Here is a 24399-nt window from a genome sequence, read left to right on the forward strand (position 1 = left end):
CCTATCGATAACAAGCAATCATTATGATGAAGTTTAAGATCAACTACCTTATAATCATATTACCTTCGTGACTCAGCTGAAAGCCGGTTCGAATTTTCGCTGGTTCTGCAGCATGATGCACCAGCAATTCTCTCTCGAATGCAGCCAACCACACTCTGTATACCCAAGCAATGCTTCCATGGGTGACGCCGCAACAGGCGTGGCGCGGGGGAAAAGACATGCGGCCTGTGATGAGTGCAGTATGTCTGACTTCTTGTCGAGCTGAAGTAGAAACTGTCTGGCGCTAATTATTTTTCTCATCTTAGGAAGCCGCAAGCTAAAATGCTCCGGAGAACCCACTGGCTGCACTCGCTGCGTCAAACAAAGTCTCACTTGCCACTACTCCCTACAGAAACAGATGGGACGGCCTCCCAAGAAGCGTATGCGAGAAGATGAAGATCTATCACCACCTTTTGGACTCTCAGGGAATGATTCATGGACCAATAACTCGGAATTTGCTTCCCTTGTACCATCAACCATTGAGTCAGCCGCGACCGCCCCGTCAGACTATACGGGGCAGACCAACTTCTTTGCGGACGCAAATAGCAACGTTGACGCCGGGCAATTCCTCCTTAACAAACCAATAGATGCAGCTCCAACAACAGTCAGTCCATGGCCTGATTTCTCCAATGTCTCTTCATCAGCAGCCAATCTCTACACCCTTCCACCAGACCTCTCCTTACTCCAGCAGTCCTCTGCCGGCTCGTCCCCGGACTCGGAGGAATCCGACCGCCAATGCCCTTGTTTATCATGCCTCTACCTCTGTCTCAGCCATCTGTCTTCTCTCGCCCCATTCCCGATCTCCCATCACAACCTATGCTCCCTCTACATCGCATCCAGAACCGCCCAAGCTGTCATCCGCTGCCAAATCTGTCCCCTCCGCTTCACAACAGGCATGCAGAATGTCACCTTCACTGGCACCTTATTAACCGTCATCGCCGATACTTGGCTACGTATATCCAAAGTCAACGCCGTCGACTTCGGCCGACAATCGGCACCACCGGCTTACGCCGCAGCAATTGATGCCTCCCCCAACCCCACAGAAGGCTGGAAGGATTGGCTACGGCAAACCGTGCGATTCCGTGTGCTAGGAGGGCCGTGTGATCCGGCCGGTATGCCGCCGGGTGCAGATGATGGGCCTAGCCTGCTTGGTCTTATAGAGGAAATGGAGGAGCGGCAACGACGTTGGCATCGCTCGCACCCGCTGCCTGTCGAGGAACGTCACCTTCCTATACCAAAGACGGACGGGTCCAAGGAGGAGGAATCGTGCCATGAGCGGGATGCGCTGTGTATGCGCATCATTCAGAGCGCGCGCAATGTCATTCCGAAGTTTGGTTTTGAGCCAAGTGATTATCCGGATGGTGCGGGTGCCAAGTAGACCCGGCATCGTTTATAAAGACTTTCATCGATATAAGGTGACTATATGGGTGGAGGGAGCCATATTCGCATTGAGACCGGGGTTCGATTTAACGGTGCCTAATCTTACGATTTATGACAATCATTCTATATACTCCGATCTCTATTTTGGGAGGGACTAGTCTCGTGAATTTGTGATATTACTAGCAATGTAGATAGATCTAGCGGTACGGTATGTACAAATTTGCATATTGCCGAGTCCGTTAGTTATTCCTTAGTTTTGTAGATATTTGCTATGATATCAAAAATATAACATTGAATGGGTGGTGACGACCATGCATGCGCCCGAAGAATGACTCCCAGAATGGATGATACAGTTACAATGTCATTAGAAGAAGCAAGTAAGAATGTCAATATGGCTTAGAAATGAGGAGCCGTTACTCTTCATCATCATCGTCCACAATGTAGCGGTTCTTCTTCCGGGTTGGAGGAGTGCCTCTCTCAGGAGCCTCGGGGGAGGCTCGTTTCTGTCGCGGTCTGGCGGGTGGAAGGTCTTCCTCTTCGCCCTCAGCGTCCTCGTCTTCATCCTCCAAGACATCTTCTTCGTCGTCATCATCGACGATTTCCGGTTCTTCGTCACTGCCCACCAGGAACCCATCGTCTTCGTCGTATTCGTCTTCGCGAGTGCGTCCGCGACGGTCATATTCTTCTTCGTCATCGGTGTAGATCTCGCCCCGACGGTTTGGCCTGCGAGGCTTCTTCGCGCGAGGCCGGGTAGTCAGGAGACCGTCGTCATCTTCCAGGCCACCCACTGTGAGACCAGCACCTCCGGTGCGCTGGGTGAATCCATGACGACGGCCACGGTCCATCTCGCGGTCCTGAAGCTGCTGGCGGCGACGAGCAGCCTTCAGCTTCTCGCGCTCGGCCATTTCTGCCTGCCGCTTGGCGAGTTCGGGGTCCTCCTTGACTTCGATAACCGGCGCCGATCCGTCCAGCGTCTTCTTGCCACCGCGAGCTGCTGCTGCTAGCGACTCCTGCAGACGCTGCACGGCGTCGTCAGTCTCCACGGTCGTCGGGTAGACCGTAAGTCCATGGGTGAGATGGGACGTCAACCGGAAGACCGAGGAGGCTTCTGCGGCGGCTCCCAGATAAACGTGCGAGTCTAGCTTGGTATCGTATTCTCCAGACTTGCTGAGAGGTGCCAGTGGCTTGGTCGAAATACGGTATTGCTCCTTTGGCGCGGACGCCAGCTGCAATGTCATGGAACCATCCTCCCAGCGGATAATTCGTGCATTCGATTGCAGCAGCGACTCGTTCTGGGGGTCATGGCGCCAGCAGAGCGACGTGGCCGCTGTTGTGAACGGAGGTGGAACATAGGTCTCTGGGTTGAACTCTTCCGTTTCAACGGATAGGAAAGGGGGTACTGGCATCGTGTAGACCTAGAATGGGCAGTGGTGAGTCCGGGGTCATGCAGCAGGTGGATGCTTGTGGAACATACCTCACCGTTCGAAGTCACAGGCTCTGGCGCCCGGCTCAAGCTCATGTCCATGATATTTACCGTCTCCTCATAGTCTGCGCCTCCTTCATAGTCCATGGGCTCACCAACCCGATCATTGCGATCCACGTCATCTCCGGAATCGAGTTCTTCGTCATCGAGCGTCCGCTGGGGTCGACTGTTTGCCAGTCAATGAATGTCTCTCTAGCAACAGGGGCAATTGACCATACTCATTATCATCGCCAAACCCTCCGTCAGAAGCATCCGAACCAAACAGATCCGCATCATCATAGCCGTTCGCGTTGTCCGCATCCGAGCCCGCGGGACTCTGACTTCGCGCCGGAGCCTCGCTGTGTTCACTTGCAGACGGACTGCCTGGTTGACCGGCACCTGTACTGCGCCCCGGACGGCGTACGACATCCTCATCTGAAGAAGACATTATGGGTGGGAAAGAGAGAGCTCCGGCGGGTGCGCGGTCAATGCCGAAGATGAAGTTGTGTTTGGTGCTAGGAACAGCTGAAGTGTTCGGGAGAAAATTGTTCTTGGATAAGGCCCTGTATGAAAAAAGAGAGACTGAGAAGAGGGTAGAATAGGAATAACACCAGGGCCAAAGTGCGATCAATGGGACTGGGCGACTCTGGGAGGAGCTGCGCGGTAGCTGTTAATTATTACTAGTTCAGACTCAATAAACTATGAGTTGAGTTAGTGAAAGTAACAGACCCCCTCGGTGGATAGAATGATCCCTTCCGGGCCCAAGAGGGACTAGCGCAGCGGGCAGGTGGACGGGCCAGACCGAATCAGTCGAATTCCAGATCGGGACATCCCCAAACTCATTCATTCATTCATTCATTCCTCCTCACTTCCTCCCCAACTCTTTCCCTGTTAACTCCGTCGTGGATTGTTCCCTCCCCCCTCCTCAATCCCCTCGGATCTCTCACTGAACTATCTCGGATTGCCTGATCGCCAGATTAGTCAGTGTTCCCGCACACGTGTATTCCCGTTCATCATGGCGACCTTCTTCCAGAGTGTGTATGTGCCTTCCCCTCCTCTTCCCCTATCATGCATCCCGTCCCTGTTGGACCCTTCACTCGCATGCGCTCTCTCTGGGTGGACAGTGCTGCAACATGCCTGGGCGCACCAAAAGAATGATGCCCCCTGAAATCAGTGGCCACGTCCACCAGTCTGTGTTCTTTGTTTCAGCGCTGCGGCTTCATCTCCTGACGCCCTCTCCTTTTCCCTTCTTCCCCCCACATCTCCGTCTGGACACCAGCCAGGACTGACTTGCGACTTGTTTCCCCCTTCCCAGCCGCCAAGGGTTTGGCAGAGGCAATAACAACAAGAACAACAACAACAACAACAATAACAATCCCGCAAAGATGAACAATGGAAGTCCGGCTCCGTCGCCGGCGTCCCAGATGCCTCCCGCCGGCCATGTGCCCAACTCGCCGTCCCTCACCTCGAGTCTCTCCGTGGACACCTCCTCCACCTACGACCCCGATGCTCCCAAGTACTTCTTTCAGGAGAAATATGCCCCCCTCAATGTGAAGGGTAACTTCTTGACGTTGTGTGCCTGTCCCAAGAACGTGGAGCTGGGTGAATGGCTGGCCCATCAAAGTAAGCGGACTTGCTGCCTCTTCCGCTCGGAGAGTCCCCCGCGCTGATCGTTTTCTCCACACAGTCGTTGAACAATATCGCTTGCTCCATGGCATGCTCCAGGTTATCCAGGAGGTCAATAGCCTTACAGGACTGCCGATCTGTAACGAGAACACCTGCCCCACCATGTCGGCTGGTCGGTAAGTTCCTTTTTGCCCCCGCGCTTAAGATTCGAAAACCAGTCTAACATGGGCATCTTCGGATAGCTTGACCTACACCTGGCTGGTCGACGGTCGTGCCGCCAAGATCTCGGCCCCCAAGTTCATCAACCGTGTTGAGAAATGGATTGTCAGCAAGATTCACGACCCGGTCATGTTCCCTACGGAAAAGGTTACCGGTGTACCAGACACCTTTGCGGTCAATGAAGCAGGCGGCGCCAGCGCTACTTCCGGAGAGGAGTGGATTGGCAAGTCCAGCGGCTTCCCCCAGACGTTCTATAAAGACTGCCAGGGCATCATGAAGCAGATGTTCCGATGCTACGCCCACTTGTACCACGCGCACTGGCTGAACCCCTTCTGGCACATTAACAAGCATGACATCCTTAACATGTGCTTTGTCCATTTCGTCACGGTGGCCAAGTACTACAAGCTCGTCTCTGATAAGGAAATGGAGCCCATGCAACCCCTGATCGACCTGTTCATCAAGCAGCAGCGCATCCCTCCGGAGGCGCTAGCAGGTGGCCACTGGGGCCAGCAAGCCTCTAGCTGAGCTAGGGCACAGCAGAACTCCCATTATTCTTTCCCCAAGTAAGAAAGCGGTCCGGCCTGGCGTTGGAACCTTTTGATCGGATTAGACGAACCGACTCGATCCTATGATCGCGGTTTCATGGTGTCTTGACTTCTTCAGGACGCCGCGTGGATTACGTGACACAGAGTTGGCGTTAAGCATTTAGCATGCGGTGTGAATATGTTCTTCCTGTGATTTCCTGCATATCCAGTCGTGGGACCCCCCACTGACTACGCGATTCTTGTAGCCTAGATTAACCTTGTGCATCCTGGCTGGACGAGAGCATTTTGAGATTATTTACCTGGAACTAGCCTGACGTGGAGATGACACTGATCAGCCAAATTGAAGATTATGAACAAGCAGCATGAAGATAACGTAGGGCCTTCCTCCGGAAAGACTAGATTTCGACTAGCATGGACACAGTCAGCGGCGCGAGGTTTCTCACGCTTTGACTGTACCCCAATAGAACTGTACCCAGTAGAGAGGGCTGACCGGACAGTTTGGTTCAAATGGCCTGCAAATGAGACATTGCGACACTCGGCGGTAGGTACGGTAGTCGGTAGCTGCTCATGTAGGAGTTCCCGTATGCGATAGATGGACAATTCGCTGAAGCCGCATTGTACCTTTCCTGATCTCGAATCCATCACCAAGACGAAAGACCCATGGCTACAGATAAACTCCCTCCTGGTCCTGTTCCTGATCGTGATCTTGATTCCGGTCCTCATTCCCCGCAGCGGGGTTCCGCACCTCCTCCGTCCCTTCCACCGTTCCATTCTCATTTCCATTGGCACTCCTTTCACCATTCTCCCTCTCCTTTTCCGGATCCTCCAGCTCAATCCATTTCTGTCCCCGATTTTCCACCTCAGTCTTCAGTAGCTCGATCCTCTCCAGCATAGACACTGCCACGTCCTCGTTCTCCTTGATATATGCCTCTAGTTCTTGCTTTTCGGAGTCCGTGTCGCATGATTCATTGATGAATGTCCTCAGTTCCTGGTTTGAGCGGTGGAGGTGCGCCATGGAGTTGCGGATCTCGGAGACTTTGGCGTAGAGCACAGGGAGGGGAAGCTCTTTGATGGCTTCGGCGAAGGCGGCGGGGCTGATGGGGAGGGATTCGGCGGACATGGTTGCTTGGTTGTGTCGAGGTTTGATGCGTATATGTAAGGTGGGACGGAGGGTTTTGATAGATAGAGACAAAGTAAATAGATGAAAGAAGGTGTTCCTATAGCATAGCAATCCAGAAGTTCATTCGTCTAAGAGTTCAGTTGAAGCTTATCGGACCAGGGAATGTGATCGTGTTATCTCCACGTGATGGTCCACGTGCATGAGGCTATTCGGGATGATGTTTCTTTTCTAGAACTACAATACTCGAAACTACTTATTTCTTTTCAATTATCTCAATTGAGCCGATATCGTAGGTGGCATCTGCATTGCGCCATGTTTGCAATACAGACATAACCCAGTGGACTACTAGCTCTACCAACCATCAAGTACAGTAACTATACTGCTTAGTCTCACTGCGGAACATTTCTCTCGGCAGACGGAGAAAATCCGGCTCTCTCCGCAGTCCATCGAATCCACCACCAACAATCAACAGCATCGACCATTGTGATACGGGTTCCCGGACCCCTCATTGCAGGAGATGAGCAATGCGTTAGGTGTAGCCTGGCGCGTACCATGCCCGGGGCTCCGCGCCCCCAGCTGGCTTGCCCCATCAACATCAACATCACCGCTGCGCTCCTCCGCTCCTCTTCGTCTCTCCGCCTCTATAACCACCCTCCCATGGCAACCCGATAATATTGCCAGGCGCCTCTTAAGCTCCTGGTCAAATCAATCCCCAGTTCTCTCCAGACCGACAACCGCTCCCTCCTCATCCCTCATCCTCATTCGCTCCTTCCACAACACCCACTCCCTCCGCGCCAAACACCCAACAACTCCAGACCAACCCCAAGAACAAGGCACTCATCCCCGCTCAACGCCCTTCACGACCACCGAACTCAAAACCATCTTCGGTCCACGTACCAAACTTCCCCCTGCCCTAGCAAACCGTGTCCTCGCCGTCCTCCATGGCCGCCGTCTCCTCGGCACCCTGGACCTAAACCTCCCTGCTGATATCGTCCGCTCCGTGCACCCGCGCAGTCTGGAGCTCGCACTCAAGTACCTCCGTGCGAACTACCCGGTCGACGAAGATGCCGCGATTCTGGCCCGCGTTGAGCGCGAAATGGACGAGGAGGAAGCAAGGAATGTACAGCGCTATATGCCGCAGGGTGGGGAGTATGGAGCCGATGTAAATGGGGGAGCGGGTGCGTCGCATAACCCGTCGGGAAAGAGTGTGTTGGAGGAAGTCCGGACGCAGAACGAGGCGTACTTGCTGGCCGAGCAGGAGAGGAAACGGCAGGAGTGGTTGTCCCGGGGCATGCAGCATGATGAGAGGGTTAGGCGCTCATTCGAGAAGAATAGTCTGGCTTTGAGGAATGTGGATGAGAAGACTGCGTTGGAGATTGCGCCGAAGGGTATGTTAATGCGGTTAGAAGCATTAGGTTTATTGCTGGATGGCTGACACTATGTGTGGGTGCAGACCGACAACTTGCGGACCCCAAGCAGCGTCCTGTTCTTGCTTGGGTGCAGAAGAATTACATGGCTGCGGAGGACTTGGACTTTGATCTGAACAAGCTCACCCTGGTGAGTCTCTCACTTCACCATCATGCATGTGTGCCCGTTCTGATCCCACAAACAGCGTCAACGGCTTCTCCCCTCGTTTGCGTTCTTGCTCTTAACCCTGGGTCTCTGCTACGCCTACACCATGTACTACGAACCGCCCGCAACCTCCGACAGATTATGGCCCAATATTCCACGCTCAGCTGCAACTGTCGGCACCATCATCGGTATCAATATGGCCATTTTCGCGCTCTGGTGGTTCCCTCCGTGCTGGAGACTCTTCAACCGTTACCTGATCAGTATCCCTGCCAACCCTAACCCTCCCCTGAGACTCCTCGGCAACATCTTCAGCCATCAGTACCCTAAACATCTGATCTCGAATATGGTGTTTCTGTGGTTTATTGGAACCAAGTGTGCGTGATTCTCCTCTGTTCTCTACTTCGAACTCTCAAAATCCAAAACTGACATAAGTAACTGCTCACAGTGCACGATGAAATCGGCCGCGGAGAATTCCTATCTCTCTACATCGCCTCTGGAGTGGTCGGCTCATTCGTCACCCTCACGGCTCACTGTCTCATGGCTCAATGGACTGTCAGCGCGCTCGGCGCCAGTGGTGCCCTCTCGGGAGTCATAGCAGCTTACTGCACGTTGAATGCCAAGTACGTAACCCTTCTGTACCCCCTACTATTTCGAATTCAAGAAAAACTAACTCCCCCCAGCGAAAACCTGCAATTCTTCTTCCTCCCAGAAGAATGGAAGAAGATGCTTTCCGTCCCCGGATGGTCCATCATCACCACCATGGTTGCTCTCGAAGCGATCACATTGGTTCGACGACTACGTGGTCCTCATAAACTCGATCACTGGGCTCATATGGGCGGTTACCTGACGGGTATTTCCTGGGCTTTGTCTCGGCCAAAGATGGAACGGAAACATCCTGATGGTAGTGGGAGTTGGTATCGCTGGCTGTCTTCGAAGAATTAGGACCTAACCTCACTTGGGTTTTTTTTTCTGGAAGCTGTGCTATTAGCTACTGCTAGATTGCTGGTAGCTGTGTATTTATAGGTTCGCATTTTGGAAAGTTAGATTGTATGAACTTTTTCTCTATCTAGAGAGATAAGCTATGTTGTAAATCTGGGGGACCCAGTTAATTCTCGGGTTGTTGTCTGGTTCATGCTCCTGTTTTCCTCTGGATGTACCCTGTTCAAGGCAAGGACAGGGGTTAGATGGACGATGCATCATCCACATAATAGATATCCCGGTGACCACCTCAAACATTTATCCTCTGTTGCGCTGAAGAACTATCTGGTTTTGTTGGATGTACGACAGGTACCCCTTTAGGTGTGGCTCTACCCACCTTGTCATTCATTCAATCCGCCGGGAAGTACCATGCCAGACTGTATACAAACGAGTAGAATGGAGATACTCTGCGGTTGTCCCCTGCTCATTAGCAAGACAGTCTGTATATAAATAAACACCTTCGTTCCTTTCCCACGCACGTACGCATAGCACCTTTCCTCTGTTCCACGCGCACATCCCACATATGGTACGAGTTCATGCAGTTGCTATATCCATACTTGTATATGCGAGTTGTAGAACGCATCAGTATGTAGGGTCTTGTTCATTTTTCCATCTTGAGGTGCCCTGGCGAAGACCCATCTCTCTCCAGACACTCGCCTAGCCCAGCGTGTCAGTGAATGGCACCTCGCTCACAACCCCCATTTTTGTTGTCACAGAGAACCTCTATCTGCTCGATATTATTTCTTCCTCAAGGAACTCTGAATCTTCACAAACCAGGCCATTCTACATCATCTTCGTTGTCGCCTCGACTCACTCGTTTTCTCTTTCAATCCACCTATCCTCAACCTTCTTTTCCTCCGGATTAATATATCACGGTCTGTTGCTTCAGAACACGCTCATCCCCTGGCACCCGGGACGTAGTCGACACATTGCTGCTGCTTCGCGGTTGTTGTATGAACAGTCCTCAAGTGCTTCCAGATCCTGCTTGTTTTTGTCACCATGCCAGCCCAGGTCCTCATAAGCTCCGAGGTTGAGCCCCTCTCTCTGATACCGAAACTGGTGAAGAGTTGCAAAGGCGCAATATTGGATCCACAGGAGCTTAAAAATCCCACTTTTTCCCTTACTGAACTTGAAGGGTCCCACACCACAGATGAGGACTTGGATCACCTTTCGGATGTGGCTCAGACAGTCCTGATTGAACATCCTATGGACGATGTTGAGTGTTTAGAGACAACGTGGGCACGAGGCTCCATTACTTTACCTGCCGAAGAAAGCGCGGATGTCGATGAACTCTCTGATGCCGACGGATATCCGACAAGCGAATCCCCGGCTTATATTCTGACATGGTTTGGGTTGAACAAGATCGATTATCACTTGTACCTCGCTCACAACGAAAGAGGCATGGACGATAATACGAGACGCAACAGCATGTTCTTATTTGATGGCGATGAGTGCCGTCCCTGTCTTTACAGTCAGCTATCTGATCTACAGACTTATTATCCTAACGACATCGGTGAAGATAACGACCCTATTATGTTGATCAATTGCTTGCCTGTTCGTGGTAATCCTGCTGCTCCCGCTGACAAGGCCTATATCTTGGGTTTCGATTTCGACAGTGGTAATCTCTTTGTCCGTCAGTTTGCTTGGTTACCGGAATACATCGACGACGTCTGGTGCGTCTGGAATGAGGGCTTTAACCGGTACGAAGTGCAAATCAAGGCCTTGCGTGATACCCTCCGGCAGTGCATTGACGAATGTAAGCTGGATCCGGGCGTGGGTATTCTTAGCAAGGGCAAGTATGTTGTGGATAACTGGGAGGGCACGGGAGTCAGTGAGGATCCCGGCATGGAGCTGGTGATTGTCATCAACTTCTGTCTGTGGGTCGTAGATATGGCAGAGCCGCTGATCCTGCCATGTGTTCCTGGAGCCGAGTCTCTCATTGCAGATTTTCGGAGGTATGAGGAGGAGTGTCGCAGAATCTTGGCCTGCGCCTCGGCAAGATTCTGGAAGCGTGTCCAAAAGGGCTATACGGAAGAGCAAGAAAGATGCGAGAAAGCGAGGAGCCGCTACATCGATGACTTGATGACCCTTCACGTCCCTGAAGCACATGAGCTTGAGAATGTTAGGGGATGTGCGCCCAGTCTGGATACTGCCAGCAAGCTTCGCCAGCAGTACCAAGATGGGCGAAGAGAATGCCACGAGCAAGGCTTGCAGGACGTGTTTACCCTGCCAACTAATGCCAGCGTCCCCAAGTCTCCAGGATCAACTTTCAGAGAAATAGTTGAGAGATCAAAACAGGCATTGGCGTCGAGCATACTGACCTCTCCTGCTCCTAAGGCTTCGCAGGCTAAGTCCCGTCACCTTGATCGGGCTCGATCACGCAGGGACTGGATTGCTACAGCATCAGGGCATAGCACTTCATCGAGTGAAGAAGATAGCTTCTCCGATGCCTCTGAGTCCCGCAAATCACCTGTTCCAGTGCTCTTGAGGCGGATGTCTGACCTTTCACAGGCACATCCAGAGCTTGACAATGTCAGTATCCGAGAACAGTTGGAGACGATTCTCTCTGAGATGAAACTGACTACGGGGTAAGACCCTGTGGAGAAAGGGGATGCAGCTGAGGATCTTGGCCTGGGGAAGAGAAAGTTGGAGTTCGCTTGCTGGTAGAGGACATTATTCCCAGTCCAGACTTTGATTAACATGGTGGAATTGAATGAAGGGCGTTCTATGGAGTGCATTGGAAGTGAAGTACTCTGGATGTTTTGAGTCCGGACCATGTCTAAATGCGGATGTTTGGTGTCACTTTGAACATGACCATCTGGCGGGCCATTCTAGCGCTCTGTTGGTGAAGTCTATTACCACTTATTTGTATCCTTTGAGGTCAATTGATGGATAATTGTTTCACATCGTTTTCTCGCAGGATGAAGATGTCTTTACTCTTCTCTTGAAAAGTTCTATCACATGCAAGCATTACATGACATCTTTCAGGTGGTTGACTGGTAGCAAGTGTCTCTTAGGATCAGTAAGTATCATCATCTCCAGTTCAAGTCATAGGCTGCGAGGCTGCGAGATCGTACGGACTTTCAAAGCAAAGACGATTCTAAAGTATGTGCAACAGGGCCATGCAGCTAGCGAGGTCCGATGAAAGTGATACTTGTCAATGTAGAAGTAAAGTTATGAGAATCATGAAGCATGATGGGCGGGGACTTCCATTTCATTGGCATTATATGTACGAGGAATCTCACAGCCTCGCAGTTCTGGTGGAACAGACGGAGCACAGCATCATGTGGATGCATGTATCTTGATGACCTGCATCGGGAAGGCACGGTACTGACAATGCCATACATACATGTCATACATACCTATTATCAATTGGATGTCACATAATATCTAGCCACAAAGTGGTCACAGCGGGCTGGATAAGTAATTGCCTAAAACTAGAGACAGACAGACTTGTTTTGTAACGAACAAACACGTTGGAATTGAACTGAATCATTACGATCCACCGCCAAGGCCACCCATTTTAGTATTCCAGTTAGGCAGCCACAGCGATGCTGCACCGCCGCCCACCAATCGGGGTTAGCCGCAAAGCCAGTGTGGCTTGAGAGTGGCTCTGCAGTGGGACAGCCGGTCATCGATCGCCCCACCGGGTATGCCGGCAGGTGGTTATTGGCCCAGATGGGAAGGTTAAGCGCCCCGCTATCTCTGGGCAGTCATCACCAGCTCTCCGCTCCTGTCCAATCAAGTGACAGCTCATAAGATGAGCCAAGGAAACAAACGATCAGCGGTAATCCTCGACGCGATTTGGGGATTATAATTTCAGGGAGAACGGTGTACTTACTACTTACTACCGTGTACCATTTAGCCGACATCCATGGTAGTGCCTGACCCAGCTTCGTAAGGTATCCATCTACTCCTCCTTCTCCTCCCTAATGGGCCCTATAGATAGCTTTACTATCTACTTCCTGTTCATCCCTACCCGGTCTTGGTCGGAGAGCCAAGCTGAGCCCCTGAGAAACTGCTGCCAAGATCGCTAATCTGTCGGAGAATTGGGGGTCCGCGCAGCCTGCCAGGAGTCCGCATTAGAAATCTTCCTTATGAAGAGTCCACAGTGATTGGAGGAGTAAGATCTACTGTGCATTTCAATTTTTGGCGTGGGTCCCCTTGAGGGCACAAGTGCCACTGCCTACTACTAAGTACTTACTAGATAGGTACCCGTCACTAAATAGTCCGCCCCCGTGTAACTTCACCCTGCGCTCTCCAGGTACATGCAGGCAAACCCAAGCCAGCCTTGTGCCCGTCCTTCCCTTCCATTCATCCCACCCACTTTCCACTCTCACACACACTCTCTTTTTCCGTCGTTCTCTCAATCCCCTTCTCAGCCCTGCAGCCCTACTCCCTTCTACTCCCGACCTGTACACGGTTCGATCCCGTTCATCGTGCGACCGTCGCTTGACTCGCTTCCATATTGCTGGGGCCTGCCATACGAGATCTCAACCATTCTTTCTCTCTCTCTCTTTCTTTTTTACTCTTGGCCCCCTCGCCTAGCTGCATCTTATTTTGCTTTCCTGTCACGGTGGGCTGAAAGTCAGCTGGCAGTTCCTCGGCCCTTAAAAAACAAGCATTGGCTGTATCCCGTCGTTCCTTCCTTAACTTGACTTTCAGGATCACTCCTTCCTTCCCATTCCAAACATCTCACTCAACCCGCGCCCTGCCCTTCCTTCCTTCCTTTATTCATTCTTGTCCTCTTGGCTGTTTTCTTGATACCCTATACCTGTCTTTTTTTTTTTTCTTTTTCCTCTTTTGCAAATAATCACTACTACTTCCATATCGCCTGCCATTCCCTGTTCTGCTCCATTCCCGATAATTCCGGTATTTTTGGTATTCTACATCTACTCTAACTTCAACCTCAATAACTACTCCTACTACAACTACAACTAAAATCCCTTCGGCATGGCTCTTCCCGGTAAGCTACTGTCTTTCAATCACTTGACACTTCCATCCAGGCTTCATTGCCTACGATACTCGGGATCTTGTAACTGACATCACCAGCCCATGCCCCTGTCGCGGCCATGAATGGCCATGCGTCCGACCTCAATGCCCAGGTGGACGTAATATGCGGCCCTTTGATTAATTTCAAGAACATGGATGTCAATCCCTCTTCGTCCATTTGGCGTGGAAGTGTCTTGATTGTTACTAAACCGGGTCAGAGCCAGCCACGGCTGCTTTTACGCCAGGCTGGCCCCATTGGGGCCAGTCACGCCGGCAATGGTGCTCGTGCGGGCGACTCTGCTGTGACCGTGGATGGTGTCCGTCTGTACGAGGATCCCCAGAAGGCATTCTGGCGTTTCTCCCTCTCTTTCGCTCTGGAATCCTATGAAGCGCGCTGGGAGTACGCAATTCCGGGATTTACTTATGCGGAGGGCGAAGAAGCACCTTCGTCATGGGACTTCGCGGTTCCTTCTGTAAACCAGTCAATGCGTATGATGTTCCACTCGTGCAATGGCTTCTCCGTTGGTACGGACATGAACGCATGGGTTGGGCCTAACCTCTGGAATGATGTCTTGCGCGTGCACGCGCAGAAACCCTTCCATGTCATGATCGGTGGTGGCGATCAACTCTACAACGATGGAATCCGTGTGGACGGACCACTTAAGGAATGGACTTCCATCTCCAATCCTCATACAAGACGCGCCCACAACTTCGACAACAACCTGCGCGCCAGGTGTGACGAGTACTATTATGCAAACTATGTCCGGTGGTACTCTACTCAGCCATTCAAGGGTGCAAACGGGCGGATCCCACAAATCAATATCTGGGACGACCATGATATCATCGACGGCTTCGGCTCGTACACCGACCATTTCATGCGCTGCTCCGTCTTTCGAGGCATTGGCGGCGTTGCCTTCAAGTATTACTGCCTCTTCCAGCATCACATCGCTCCACCAAAGTCGACCTACACTACCGATGCCCCGCAGACTATGCACGCCGTCAACGGCACCGCCGGCGCGGATCCACGACAGCTTGAGAACACTTTTGTTCTGGACGAACAGCAGGAAGATGACAGCTGGATCATCGGTAAACGTCCAGGACCTTACGTGGAGGAAAGGAGCAGGAATCTGTACATGCGCCTCGGCAAGCGGATTGCCTTCATTGGCGTTGATGCGCGCACCGAGCGCACTCGTCACCAGGTGAACTACCCAGACACGTACGATCTTATTTTCTCTCAGCTTCAGAGCGAAGTGTCAGCAGCAAATGGAGACATCAAACACCTGGTCGTGCTTCTGGGTGTCCCGATTGCTTATCCCCGTCTTGCATGGCTGGAGAACATCCTGAGTTCGCCCATCATTGCCCCGATTCGTCTGCTGAACAAGCGGTTTGGTTTCGCAGGAGGTCTGTTCAATCAGTTTGATGGCCAGGTGGATCTGTTGGACGACCTAGACGATCATTACACAGCCCGGCAACACAAGAAAGAACGACGCATCTTCATTCAGCGTCTACAGGACTTTGCCAAGGCCCATTCAGTACGGGTGACAATTCTGGGTGGTGATGTGCATTTGGCGGCCATCGGAAGGTTCTATTCGAATCCCAGTCTTCGCATCCACAGCGAACACGACCCGCGGTACATGGTCAATGTCATTAGCAGTGCGATCACCAATAAGCCTCCGCCCAAGGCCGTCGCAAATCTCCTCGCGCGGCGAAACAAACTCCATCACATGGATTCGCACACTGATGAAACGCTAATGGACTTCTTTGACCGCCAGCCCGGTGGGCAAGAGAAGAGCGCCTCCTGGAATAAAGTAACGATGCCATCGCGAAACTATGCCTGTATCACCGAGATTGAGACGCCCGAGTCTAATGGCAATGCCGCAACGGCTCAGGACGACATTACCTCGTTCCCCATTGCCGTGGACGGACACTCTCCCCTCCACAAGGGCGAGAAAAATGCCGGCTCGACTCACCCTGCCGCCGATGGGTTCAGTAGCAGCAGCGACATGTGGGGAGGTCTGGACGTGGCCATCAGGGTGGAAATCAACCCCCAAGATCGGGCCGCAGCAACTGAAGGCTATGCATTCAGCAGTAAGTTCCATGTATGCCGTTTTTCTGGCGTTCATTCACTGACTCGCGGCGCAGTTCCCACGTTGGCTTATGTGCCATCCGAAGCTGACTCTCGGCCCACTTCCCGCGCTCGTTCCCTGCGCCCTCGATCCCTTCGTCCTCCATCTCGCCAGTCAGGGCGCCGTCCCCAAAGTGCAGTCTAATGGTGGACAGACCACTGATTGAGACAGCTGTCTATACCTATGCCGCCCGTTTGGTGCATGAACTTTAGGTGAGGTTCAGTCCGCGTTAGTAGTTGTGCTTCGATTGCAGTACCATGTTGTGTTCATGTAGGATATATCCATTTGCGTGTCATATATTTTTATTGTTTGAATACGTAATGCAGTTATCCCATTCTTTCTTCTGAATGCTTCAACTTTTTTCCTGTCTCTTCAAGCCGTCAAGCAACGTCTACGATTGGTACTTGTCAGGCTTTATCGTTGGCTTTTCACCTTAGCATACTGCTTAGTGTTCTCACCGATCTCATGTACAATGCTACAGGATATGGCCAAGCACTCAAGCTGCGGATAGCACCGTCATATTTAGGCTGAGAAATCGACATGTTTGGAATCGCATTCTTCCTTCCTGGCGTATCAGGTCCGGGAATGTGTTGAACAAAAGAGGGTAATTCAATGATTCTGTATCTTCAGGATTACAGTTGAACGGCTACACGTGTTCCTCATGATAGAGTATATTTGGATTGGTGGCGCCACTGAGAGTGATTGCGGACTCTGTCTCCATTTGTGCGACTTGTCAGATCTGTCCAAGTCCACACATCTGGGCCATTTCCACTAACCTGCCAGGATCTATGTCTGCTGCCTTCTATATATTGCATCCACATGCAATGAAGGCCTGGTTCTGCATCGGTTGACCTATTCTGACTGGTGTTAAATGGTCTTTTGATATGCTTGCTCCGAGGCAGCGCACCATGCTGACGCATGTCTCGGTCGCTATGCAAGGGCACTCAGCCAGAGTGCCGAAACACGATTACCGCCTCCCACCGATAACTTACCAATCTCAACAAGATGTGCGTTTATGGCCTGTTGTGTTACCTAAGACAATGTCACCTCCTATTCAAGCCTGCAAGGGCGTGTGACCGATTCCGGGCTGCTAGATAGCCCAGGGGCAGCGGGCACAATCTTTCATGTATATCCCACAAACGCTTGCCACTCGGTTTAGCTCTGTCATTGATCTAACCGCCTGGCTATTCCTTGTGATGGATGCGACCAAAGATGACGAGCTGGCGGGGCCTAGCAGCCCTGCCCAGGAAAAAGTCGCACAAATATCAGAACTAGGAGACAAACACGAGCAGGACAGGCTCGAAGGCTCGAGGTACAAGCCGCAATTGCGTCGTAACCGCTCGGTCTTCACTCTTCTTTTCCAGACATTAGCCATTGCCGCGATCCCCTTTGGAGAGGGAGGGCCTCTCCTCGACGCCATCTATGGCGGCGGCCCATTGTCCATATTCGTCGGCTGGATCGTCGTCTGCCTCTTATGCGAGTGTATCGCCCTCTCACTTGCTGAACTCGCGTCTCGATATCCCACCTCAGCTGGGCCGTATTACTGGTCATACCGGGTTGCAGGAAGCTCTAAAGCAGCTGTATCTTTCGTTACCTGTTGGGTTTGGCTGGTTGGCAATTGGACCATCACTCTATCGGTCAACTTCGGGTTTGCATCCATAGCCGCGGCCTCGATCTCAATGTTCCGTCCAGGATGGACGATCACTAGCTGGCAACTTCTGCTGATCTTATACGCTGTCTTATTGGGGGCATTCATCATCTGTACATTCGGTAACCGGTATCTACCTCAGGTGGACATGATCTGCGCACTCTGGACGGTGCTTACAATTCTTGTCATCCTTATTGCGCTCTCTGTGAAGGCGGGTGCCGGCAGGCATAGTGCTGCCTATGCATTAAGTCACTACGACTCCAGCTTGTCGGGATGGTCGGGCTTCTCCTTCTTCATTGGACTTCTCGCGCCCGCATACACGTTCTGTGCCATCGGCATGGTTGCATCCATGGCAGAAGAATGCAACAAGCCAGCCGTGGAAGTACCATGGGCCCTCAGCCTCTGTGTCCCCGTAGGGTGCATAACAGGTCTATTCTTCATCCTCCCCATCTGCTTCACCATTCCTCCTTTGGAAGATGTCATCAATGCCCCTGTTGGCCAAGTTGTGCCATATATTTTCCATGTAGTCATGGACAGTCCCGGCGGCGGCCTTGCTCTCACTGTGCTTGTTTTGATCGTCAATTTCTGCGCTAGCCTCAGCATTACCGTCTGCGCTTCACGAGCCAGTTGGGCGATCGCTCGAGATGACGCTATCCCTCTCTCGCGGTTATGGGCGCGCGTACACCCGGACCTTGGCGTACCTGTCTGGTCCTTGACCTTCGGCACCGTCATTCAGATGCTTCTAGGGCTCATTAACCTCGGTAGCAGCGAGGCCTTCACTGCCTTTGTCTCCGCGGGTGTCATCGCTCTCGCAGTCTCGTACGCTATCCCCATTGCACTGAGCCTCCTGAACGGTCGTCGCGAGGTGTCCCAAGCTCCTTGGACCTGCGGTCCCATCTTCGGGCCAATCGTCAATGTCATCGCTTTATGTTGGATTGCCTTCGAGCTGGTTCTCTTCAGTATGCCAACCTCGCTGCCTGTCACTCGTGTTTCCATGAATTACGGCTCTGTTGTCGTCGTAGGATTCATGGCCATCTCGGCATTCTGGTACGCCGTGCATGCGCGGAAAGGTATGTCTTCACCACCCATATTACAAAGTATATTACAAAGTAACTAACCATATCATAGCTTTCAAGGGACCGCTGGCATCGGTTGAGATGATATGACTTTACAGCTCATTTGTCTAGTCAGTCACAAAACTTTTACGATCTCGATATGTCTAACGGTGGTCACTGTATTTGCTCTGCCTTATTTTCATTACCTACGTACACCTGATACTCTGAGTGTACCTGATTTCTCTGCAAACCTTATGCTTGTTTCAGATGTCGATATGCAAATCCGTACGCGAGGTGAACTGTTCCAAATCGAACTATGCAGTTATGGTATTCAGTGTAAATCCAGTCGCCGGATTGGGCCGAGTTAAACTGGAAAGTCCATCTTGCGAAAACCGCAACATAATATAGGGCCGTTATAGACGGCGCATATGGATAGTATTATCGATTTGCGAAGGTAATGTCATGGTAATGTTCGGAACTACTCAAGGTAGCATTAGCTCCAGCCTCAGCAAAGTAGATCATCATTATCCATTGGGTACACTTCCACGTATATATATCCGCAGCCGATACAGACACCCACCCCACTGAAGTGAGGCCCACGGGATAGTAGCAGCCTTGGTTGAACTGCACTGCATGACGGGTATTTTAGTCTCGGCTACTAGTACATCCAAAACAGGATTGTTTTATCTTGCACTACGGTAAAGGAAAGATCATGCTGTCAGTTTTCGACTACTTTCACTCTTACAGATACCGTTTACAGCTAACTTACTAGTAACAACGCAATGTATCTCTTTACTGTATCTTACGATACATCGCATTATATATATATAGTCCATAATAAAATTAAGTAGTAGGTGATGACCAGAGCAAAACGTGCGTAAGTTGCCGCACAAGCATCAAAGATTGGTATGTACCAAACTCTAATAGTTTGAATCATCCTGGCAGTCCAGACTTCCAGAGAAATTCAGCATATCTCTACCATAATCAATGCTATAGCCTCTACGGCGACGCGGGAGTCCTTCATTGGGCATGCGACGCGGCGTTGATGGGGCGTTTTCGGATGGTTGTCGTCGGCGCACGACCTGGTAGCCCTTGTCGATCTCGATTTCGATGACGCAACGAACTTTTAATGCGCTGACGGCGGGCCAGACGCCTCGCTCTCCTTTGAGAGACCAATAAGCTAGACGGTCTTTGCTTGGATTCTGGAAGAGCTTGGGGAGGTCCAGGAGGGAGACGTCGGGGACGAGGGTGATATGGGGGCCAGGGATGGTCTCCTCAATGAGGAGCCGTGCAAGAGTGGCTGGAAGGAGGCCCATGTAGTCTAGTTGTCCGAGGCGGTGGTGGAGCTCGGCAGTGAAGAGACGCATTAGAGCTTGGGTGATGCTCCATTGGTCGGTTGGGCGACGGTCCAATAGGTTTGAGTCTGAGCGTAGGAAGGGGATTAGGTATGGTCGGGCCTGCGACACGATAAAATGGTTGACGTTGAATAGCTCGGCAATCCGGGCTAGCGGTGATTCTTCCTCTTTGTATTGACCTTGACGCCAGGATTGATAGAAGGTTGCATCCCGAGAATGCGGCCAAGGTACGATCGAGCCAGTTTCGTCTTTGCAGTATATTGTGACTGGCTGGTAGAGTGAGTTGTTGGATGCGTTGGAGGCTACAGCGGCGGACCAGATCAACTGTGAGAGGAATTAGACCATAGTCCGTCCAGTGTTGGTAGGGGACAGAGAGAGCGTATGTGTTTCGCCACGTACCACATTCGGTGCAGTCAAGTAGTTCAGCAAATTCGGGGTAGCGTTTTTATTTGATGTGGCAACCGTGATATTGAGTATGCGCTTGGACCGGGCATATGCTTCTTCGAAAGTGAGATCACCGAGATTGGCGCGCACGCATTCTTCCAGCACCTCCGCATCAAGAAAGTAGCCTTTCTGGATGAATCGATTGACTCGCCGCAAGAGTGTCCCCAGCCAACTGTCTCCGAGGTTAGTGGGCAACCACCAACTCTCTTCTTCTGGCCGCTTCATCCGCCGCCTACGATCGAAGGCGCTTAGATCGATGGCACCGCTGTCCAGGAAGGTGAGCAGCTCATTTTCGCTATGGATACCCACCAATGCTGCAATGAGCGCCCCCATCCCTGTCCCGGTGATGATCCTTGGGAGGAGGCCACGCAAATGGAGAGCCTTCACCACACCGAGGTGACAGAGGCCGAACATGGAACCGCCCTGTAATAGCAGGGTCGTTCTCCCGAAGGCCTGCCGAGTATCGTGCAGAAGCTCAAGCTTTGCCTGCGACGAGAATCCGCTGTCGTGGATCGGAGCCGTCTGTAGAGCGGTGACCTGTTGAATCGAGAGCGCGACTTGTGTGATATAGTCATCTATGAGAAGCTTGGTGCCGGCGTAGGCATGCAGAAACATCTTAGGTGAGGTGATGTTGCCCAGATTACGGAGTAACCCGGAGCGAAGCAGGTTCGCAAGGGTCAGGATATCCTCATCCTCGCGAGCGCTCATAAGAGCCTCCAGTCGACCCAGTATCAGTCGGTAGTCATAATGCCGGCTTGTAGGATTCTGACGCCTAGGCAGGAGAGTCAGGAAAGGACAGGGATTGGAGATGCTTTGGACGCCGGAGTAGTATTTCGGCAGGAAGGGAGAGTCTGCTCACCAGAGATCCATGCTGAGGAGCTCATCAAGCTCGAAAGCAGCCTCTTCCCATTCTTCAAAGGTGGATGCTGTCCTCAGGACATGTTGCAGTCGCTTCCGGGGAGACTTGGATCTCCACCAGGACAGTAATCGCTTAAAATGGAGAGCTGCGTTAGCTACCTGCCCAGCACCAGTTGAACTAGCTTGTAGCATTCATCTACATCCACGGCAGGGCGGGACTGCAGGGGACAACGTACTTCTTTCCAGAAGAAGGCGACGTCGAGTATCATATTTAGGACAGCGAAGAATATTCGGCAGATGGTCGTCCAGGACCCCATTGCGACTGGAAAGAAATAACCGGGCTTTTTTTTGACTCGGCGGGGAATCAAGAACAGCGTTGGCACATGGCGAGGGGAAGCGACATTCACATGCTTGACGCGGTCAGCAGGGTCTGGACAAGCAGGGAAAGCCACCAAGCATGTGGAGGGGAGGGAATAATGTCATATAAATAAGAAGCCTGGAAAATCAGAAAACCTCATGGGTATACGACGAGAGGTGGTGCGGAGAAAAGTGATGAGGGGAAAAAGGCAGGCTGGAAGACAATGAAGAGGAAAGAGGAAAGAGGAAAGAGGAAGACGATGATGACATACACAAAGATGGGGGAAGGGCCTCCCCCGCAAACCATTGAAAATACATGGAAATCACTCCCATGATCTATATACTATTATGATAATCAAACTTACCTCGACTCATTCCGATCACTCGACTACGCAGCAAATCCATGGCAGGGAAATCCGTCTAAAATGTCGATAAGGAACAGAAAAGAGGATATTTGGATTGCTCAGTAAAAGCCGACCGGTAATTTTTGTCTACACACCACGCACACACTTCTCTTTCTCTCTCCCAACGGAGGTACAAGGAGTCATCCCGATCCGTAAACACGTCAAGGGGGGCATTTGAATTCCATGATTTTGGTTTTAAATTCCGCGTTGCTTCCCTATGCAAGTAGGCGAAAAAAAGAGATTCTCCAGACATCCGTCACTACCCACCAAGGCGGACAACCACCGTTTACTCCTCGACAATGTTACCCCGCTCCGACACGTACAGACCGTCAAGGAACTGTGCAAAAAAATCATCATGTCAGTCATCAATCGAGATAACCGAAAGGTATCTGGTGGGTATTCTTCTTACCTTACGGATATCCTTGTTGCGGACACGGCAGATCTGCTGGATGTCGGCAGCACTCTGGGAGACACCCTCCAGGGAGTTACCGGAGATCTGGAGCTCATCCTTAACGTTGGGGGAGGTGATGACCTCAACGCCAGGCTGGGCGGTCACACGGCGGACGTACTTCTCACCCAAGAAGTTTCTGTAAAACGCAATACCCATCAGCAAAATGTTCTTTCCTCCAAAAACATGACAATTTAACCCAAGCACTGGTAGGAAGCAGCCGGAGCCCCGAACGAGAAAAGACTTTTAAAAAAATCCTTTGGTCGGATCCCGGCTCATCCCCCAGTCTTCGATGTGCGTGCGAGTAGATTGAGTTCGGCATACCTGATCTCAACGTCGTGCAGGCCGGTCTCGGGGTTCTTCTCGATGTTGACGTTGATGGGAAAGTGAGCGTAGACGTAGCGCATCTTGTACTTGAAGCCCTTGGTGACACCGATGATCAGGTTGTTGATGAGGGTGCGGACGGTACGAAGGGAGGCCATTCCCTTGCGGACACCGTGGTGCATCTCAATGGAGATGACATTCTTCTCGGGGCGGCCGAAGGTGACGGCAATGTGGGAGAGGTCCTTGACGAGCTTGCCTGTAAGAGGGGAAAAAAGGACCCATGTCAGTGTCGCTGTAAACAGACGGATGGGGCACATGGCTCGAGCCGTAGGCCACAAAACGCCATGTAGAACAAATTGGTCGAAATTGTTCCAGAGGGCCGGGTCGTGGTGGGTTGTTGGAGAATTTGCATACCTCGGGGTCCCTCAACGGTCACAATGCGCGAGCGAATGTGAACCTTCACTGTATGAGGAAATTCGAATCAGTCCCATGTCCTTTTTTATCATATCACGCAAAACTGAGATCGCAAGAATCGGTCGCGGGGACAGGCATTCAGTGTAGCATCTCTCTTTCTTTTTTTCCTCTTCCTTCCCCTAGCAATTGCCGGTTTGTGACTGGCGCAGCGCTATCCTCAACCTCCATTCCCAATCCTCGATGCCATGCCTGTCCCTCCGTCCAGACCCTCCTCCGCGTTCACGCAGCGAACAGAGCGACAAGGATCGGGGGAATAAATCGAAGCTCACCATTCTCGGGGATAGGCAGCCGTTCCTCGGAGTAAATGTACCGCATCTTGACTGCGTGGGCTGTGGTGTGTCCGCGAGGGAATTGTCGATATCGTCGAGCGGTCGGTCGTCAAAAGGATCGAAATTCGACAAGGCAAACCGCAGTCGAGGAGTGGTGGAGCGAAAATCACGGGTTGTGCGTCGCTTACGGCCCAATCCGGGTTAGTCCTCTTGTCCGCCTAGGGCTGCCCGTTTTGGGTCTAGTCCCGACCCGTCTTTTGGTTCATGGTATTTTTCACGGGCAGAAAGATAATAATTAGCCTAACAATTATAATAACTAATGAATGGCAATAATCATATAATGAATAATTATACCCATCTCTCTCTTTTGTACTCCATGTTATCAATCATTTCTCCTAATAAATGCTGCCAAATGAGAAGTTCTTCCTTCGCTTCATGCTTGGGCCCCCACGCATTACGCGCAGCTGGCAATGTTCTCATCTCTCAAGGCTATTTAGACTCCATACTACACAAGCCAATTATTAGAAGTTTTTCTTATATAAAAGATCGTGGTGTCAATTATTACTAGTATACTTCGTATGAAAAGATCGCCTGTTTACCCACCCCTACTATGTACTTAGAATACATAAAACCCTTCACCCACTAGAGAAAATACCTCCCATATTATGTTGTACAAATCCGTAGTGCTTGGGAACCATCCAGCC

At 51.5% G+C, this 24399-nt stretch overlaps 10 protein-coding genes across 10 annotated transcripts; 6 read left to right on the forward strand and 4 right to left on the reverse strand.

Annotated features, from left to right (window-relative positions):
• Positions 1-112: 112 nt before the first annotated feature.
• Positions 113-1417, forward strand: AKAW2_30911S (Zn(II)2Cys6 transcription factor rglT; the record flags this gene model as incomplete). Its single annotated transcript, XM_041687477.1, has 2 exons — positions 113-239; positions 306-1417. 2 exons carry the CDS (start codon positions 113-115, stop codon positions 1415-1417), a joined length of 1239 nt encoding a protein of 412 aa, XP_041541358.1.
• A 415-nt stretch (positions 1418-1832) lies between these two features.
• On the reverse strand, positions 1833-3329 carry AKAW2_30912A (Paf1-complex subunit LEO1; the record flags this gene model as incomplete). Its single annotated transcript, XM_041687478.1, has 3 exons — positions 1833-2834; positions 2894-3068; positions 3121-3329. 3 exons carry the CDS (start codon positions 3327-3329, stop codon positions 1833-1835), a joined length of 1386 nt encoding a protein of 461 aa, XP_041541359.1.
• Positions 3330-3896: 567 nt separating this feature from the next.
• Positions 3897-5251, forward strand: AKAW2_30913S (Mob1/phocein family protein; the record flags this gene model as incomplete). Its single annotated transcript, XM_041687480.1, has 4 exons — positions 3897-3919; positions 4197-4504; positions 4569-4683; positions 4750-5251. The coding sequence occupies 4 exons, from the start codon at positions 3897-3899 to the stop codon at positions 5249-5251; spliced, it is 948 nt and encodes a 315-aa protein (XP_041541360.1).
• Positions 5252-5935: 684 nt separating this feature from the next.
• On the reverse strand, positions 5936-6391 carry AKAW2_30914A (uncharacterized protein; the record flags this gene model as incomplete). The annotated part of the gene is made up of 1 exon (XM_041687481.1): positions 5936-6391. One exon carries the CDS (start codon positions 6389-6391, stop codon positions 5936-5938), a length of 456 nt encoding a protein of 151 aa, XP_041541361.1.
• A 517-nt stretch (positions 6392-6908) lies between these two features.
• On the forward strand, positions 6909-8905 carry AKAW2_30915S (rhomboid protease PCP1; the record flags this gene model as incomplete). The annotated part of the gene is made up of 5 exons (XM_041687482.1): positions 6909-7779; positions 7845-7948; positions 8004-8337; positions 8409-8583; positions 8644-8905. 5 exons carry the CDS (start codon positions 6909-6911, stop codon positions 8903-8905), a joined length of 1746 nt encoding a protein of 581 aa, XP_041541362.1.
• Positions 8906-9940: 1035 nt separating this feature from the next.
• On the forward strand, positions 9941-11533 carry AKAW2_30916S (uncharacterized protein; the record flags this gene model as incomplete). Its single annotated transcript, XM_041687483.1, has 1 exon — positions 9941-11533. One exon carries the CDS (start codon positions 9941-9943, stop codon positions 11531-11533), a length of 1593 nt encoding a protein of 530 aa, XP_041541363.1.
• A 2361-nt stretch (positions 11534-13894) lies between these two features.
• AKAW2_30917S (uncharacterized protein) lies at positions 13895-16203 on the forward strand (the record flags this gene model as incomplete). Its single annotated transcript, XM_041687484.1, has 3 exons — positions 13895-13907; positions 13994-16021; positions 16076-16203. 3 exons carry the CDS (start codon positions 13895-13897, stop codon positions 16201-16203), a joined length of 2169 nt encoding a protein of 722 aa, XP_041541364.1.
• A 980-nt stretch (positions 16204-17183) lies between these two features.
• Positions 17184-18873, forward strand: AKAW2_30918S (putative amino acid permease; the record flags this gene model as incomplete). The annotated part of the gene is made up of 2 exons (XM_041687485.1): positions 17184-18777; positions 18836-18873. 2 exons carry the CDS (start codon positions 17184-17186, stop codon positions 18871-18873), a joined length of 1632 nt encoding a protein of 543 aa, XP_041541365.1.
• An 809-nt stretch (positions 18874-19682) lies between these two features.
• On the reverse strand, positions 19683-21736 carry AKAW2_30919A (triacylglycerol lipase family protein; the record flags this gene model as incomplete). Its single annotated transcript, XM_041687486.1, has 4 exons — positions 19683-20441; positions 20517-21333; positions 21421-21551; positions 21656-21736. 4 exons carry the CDS (start codon positions 21734-21736, stop codon positions 19683-19685), a joined length of 1788 nt encoding a protein of 595 aa, XP_041541366.1.
• Positions 21737-22466: 730 nt separating this feature from the next.
• Positions 22467-23741, reverse strand: AKAW2_30920A (60S ribosomal protein uL6; the record flags this gene model as incomplete). Its single annotated transcript, XM_041687487.1, has 5 exons — positions 22467-22517; positions 22590-22767; positions 22953-23208; positions 23367-23414; positions 23696-23741. The coding sequence occupies 5 exons, from the start codon at positions 23739-23741 to the stop codon at positions 22467-22469; spliced, it is 579 nt and encodes a 192-aa protein (XP_041541367.1).
• Positions 23742-24399: the final 658 nt, after the last annotated feature.

The sequence above is a fragment of the Aspergillus luchuensis genome, chromosome 3 (assembly GCF_016861625.1).
Source record: "Aspergillus luchuensis IFO 4308 DNA, chromosome 3, nearly complete sequence".
Lineage (NCBI taxonomy): Eukaryota > Fungi > Ascomycota > Eurotiomycetes > Eurotiales > Aspergillaceae > Aspergillus > Aspergillus luchuensis.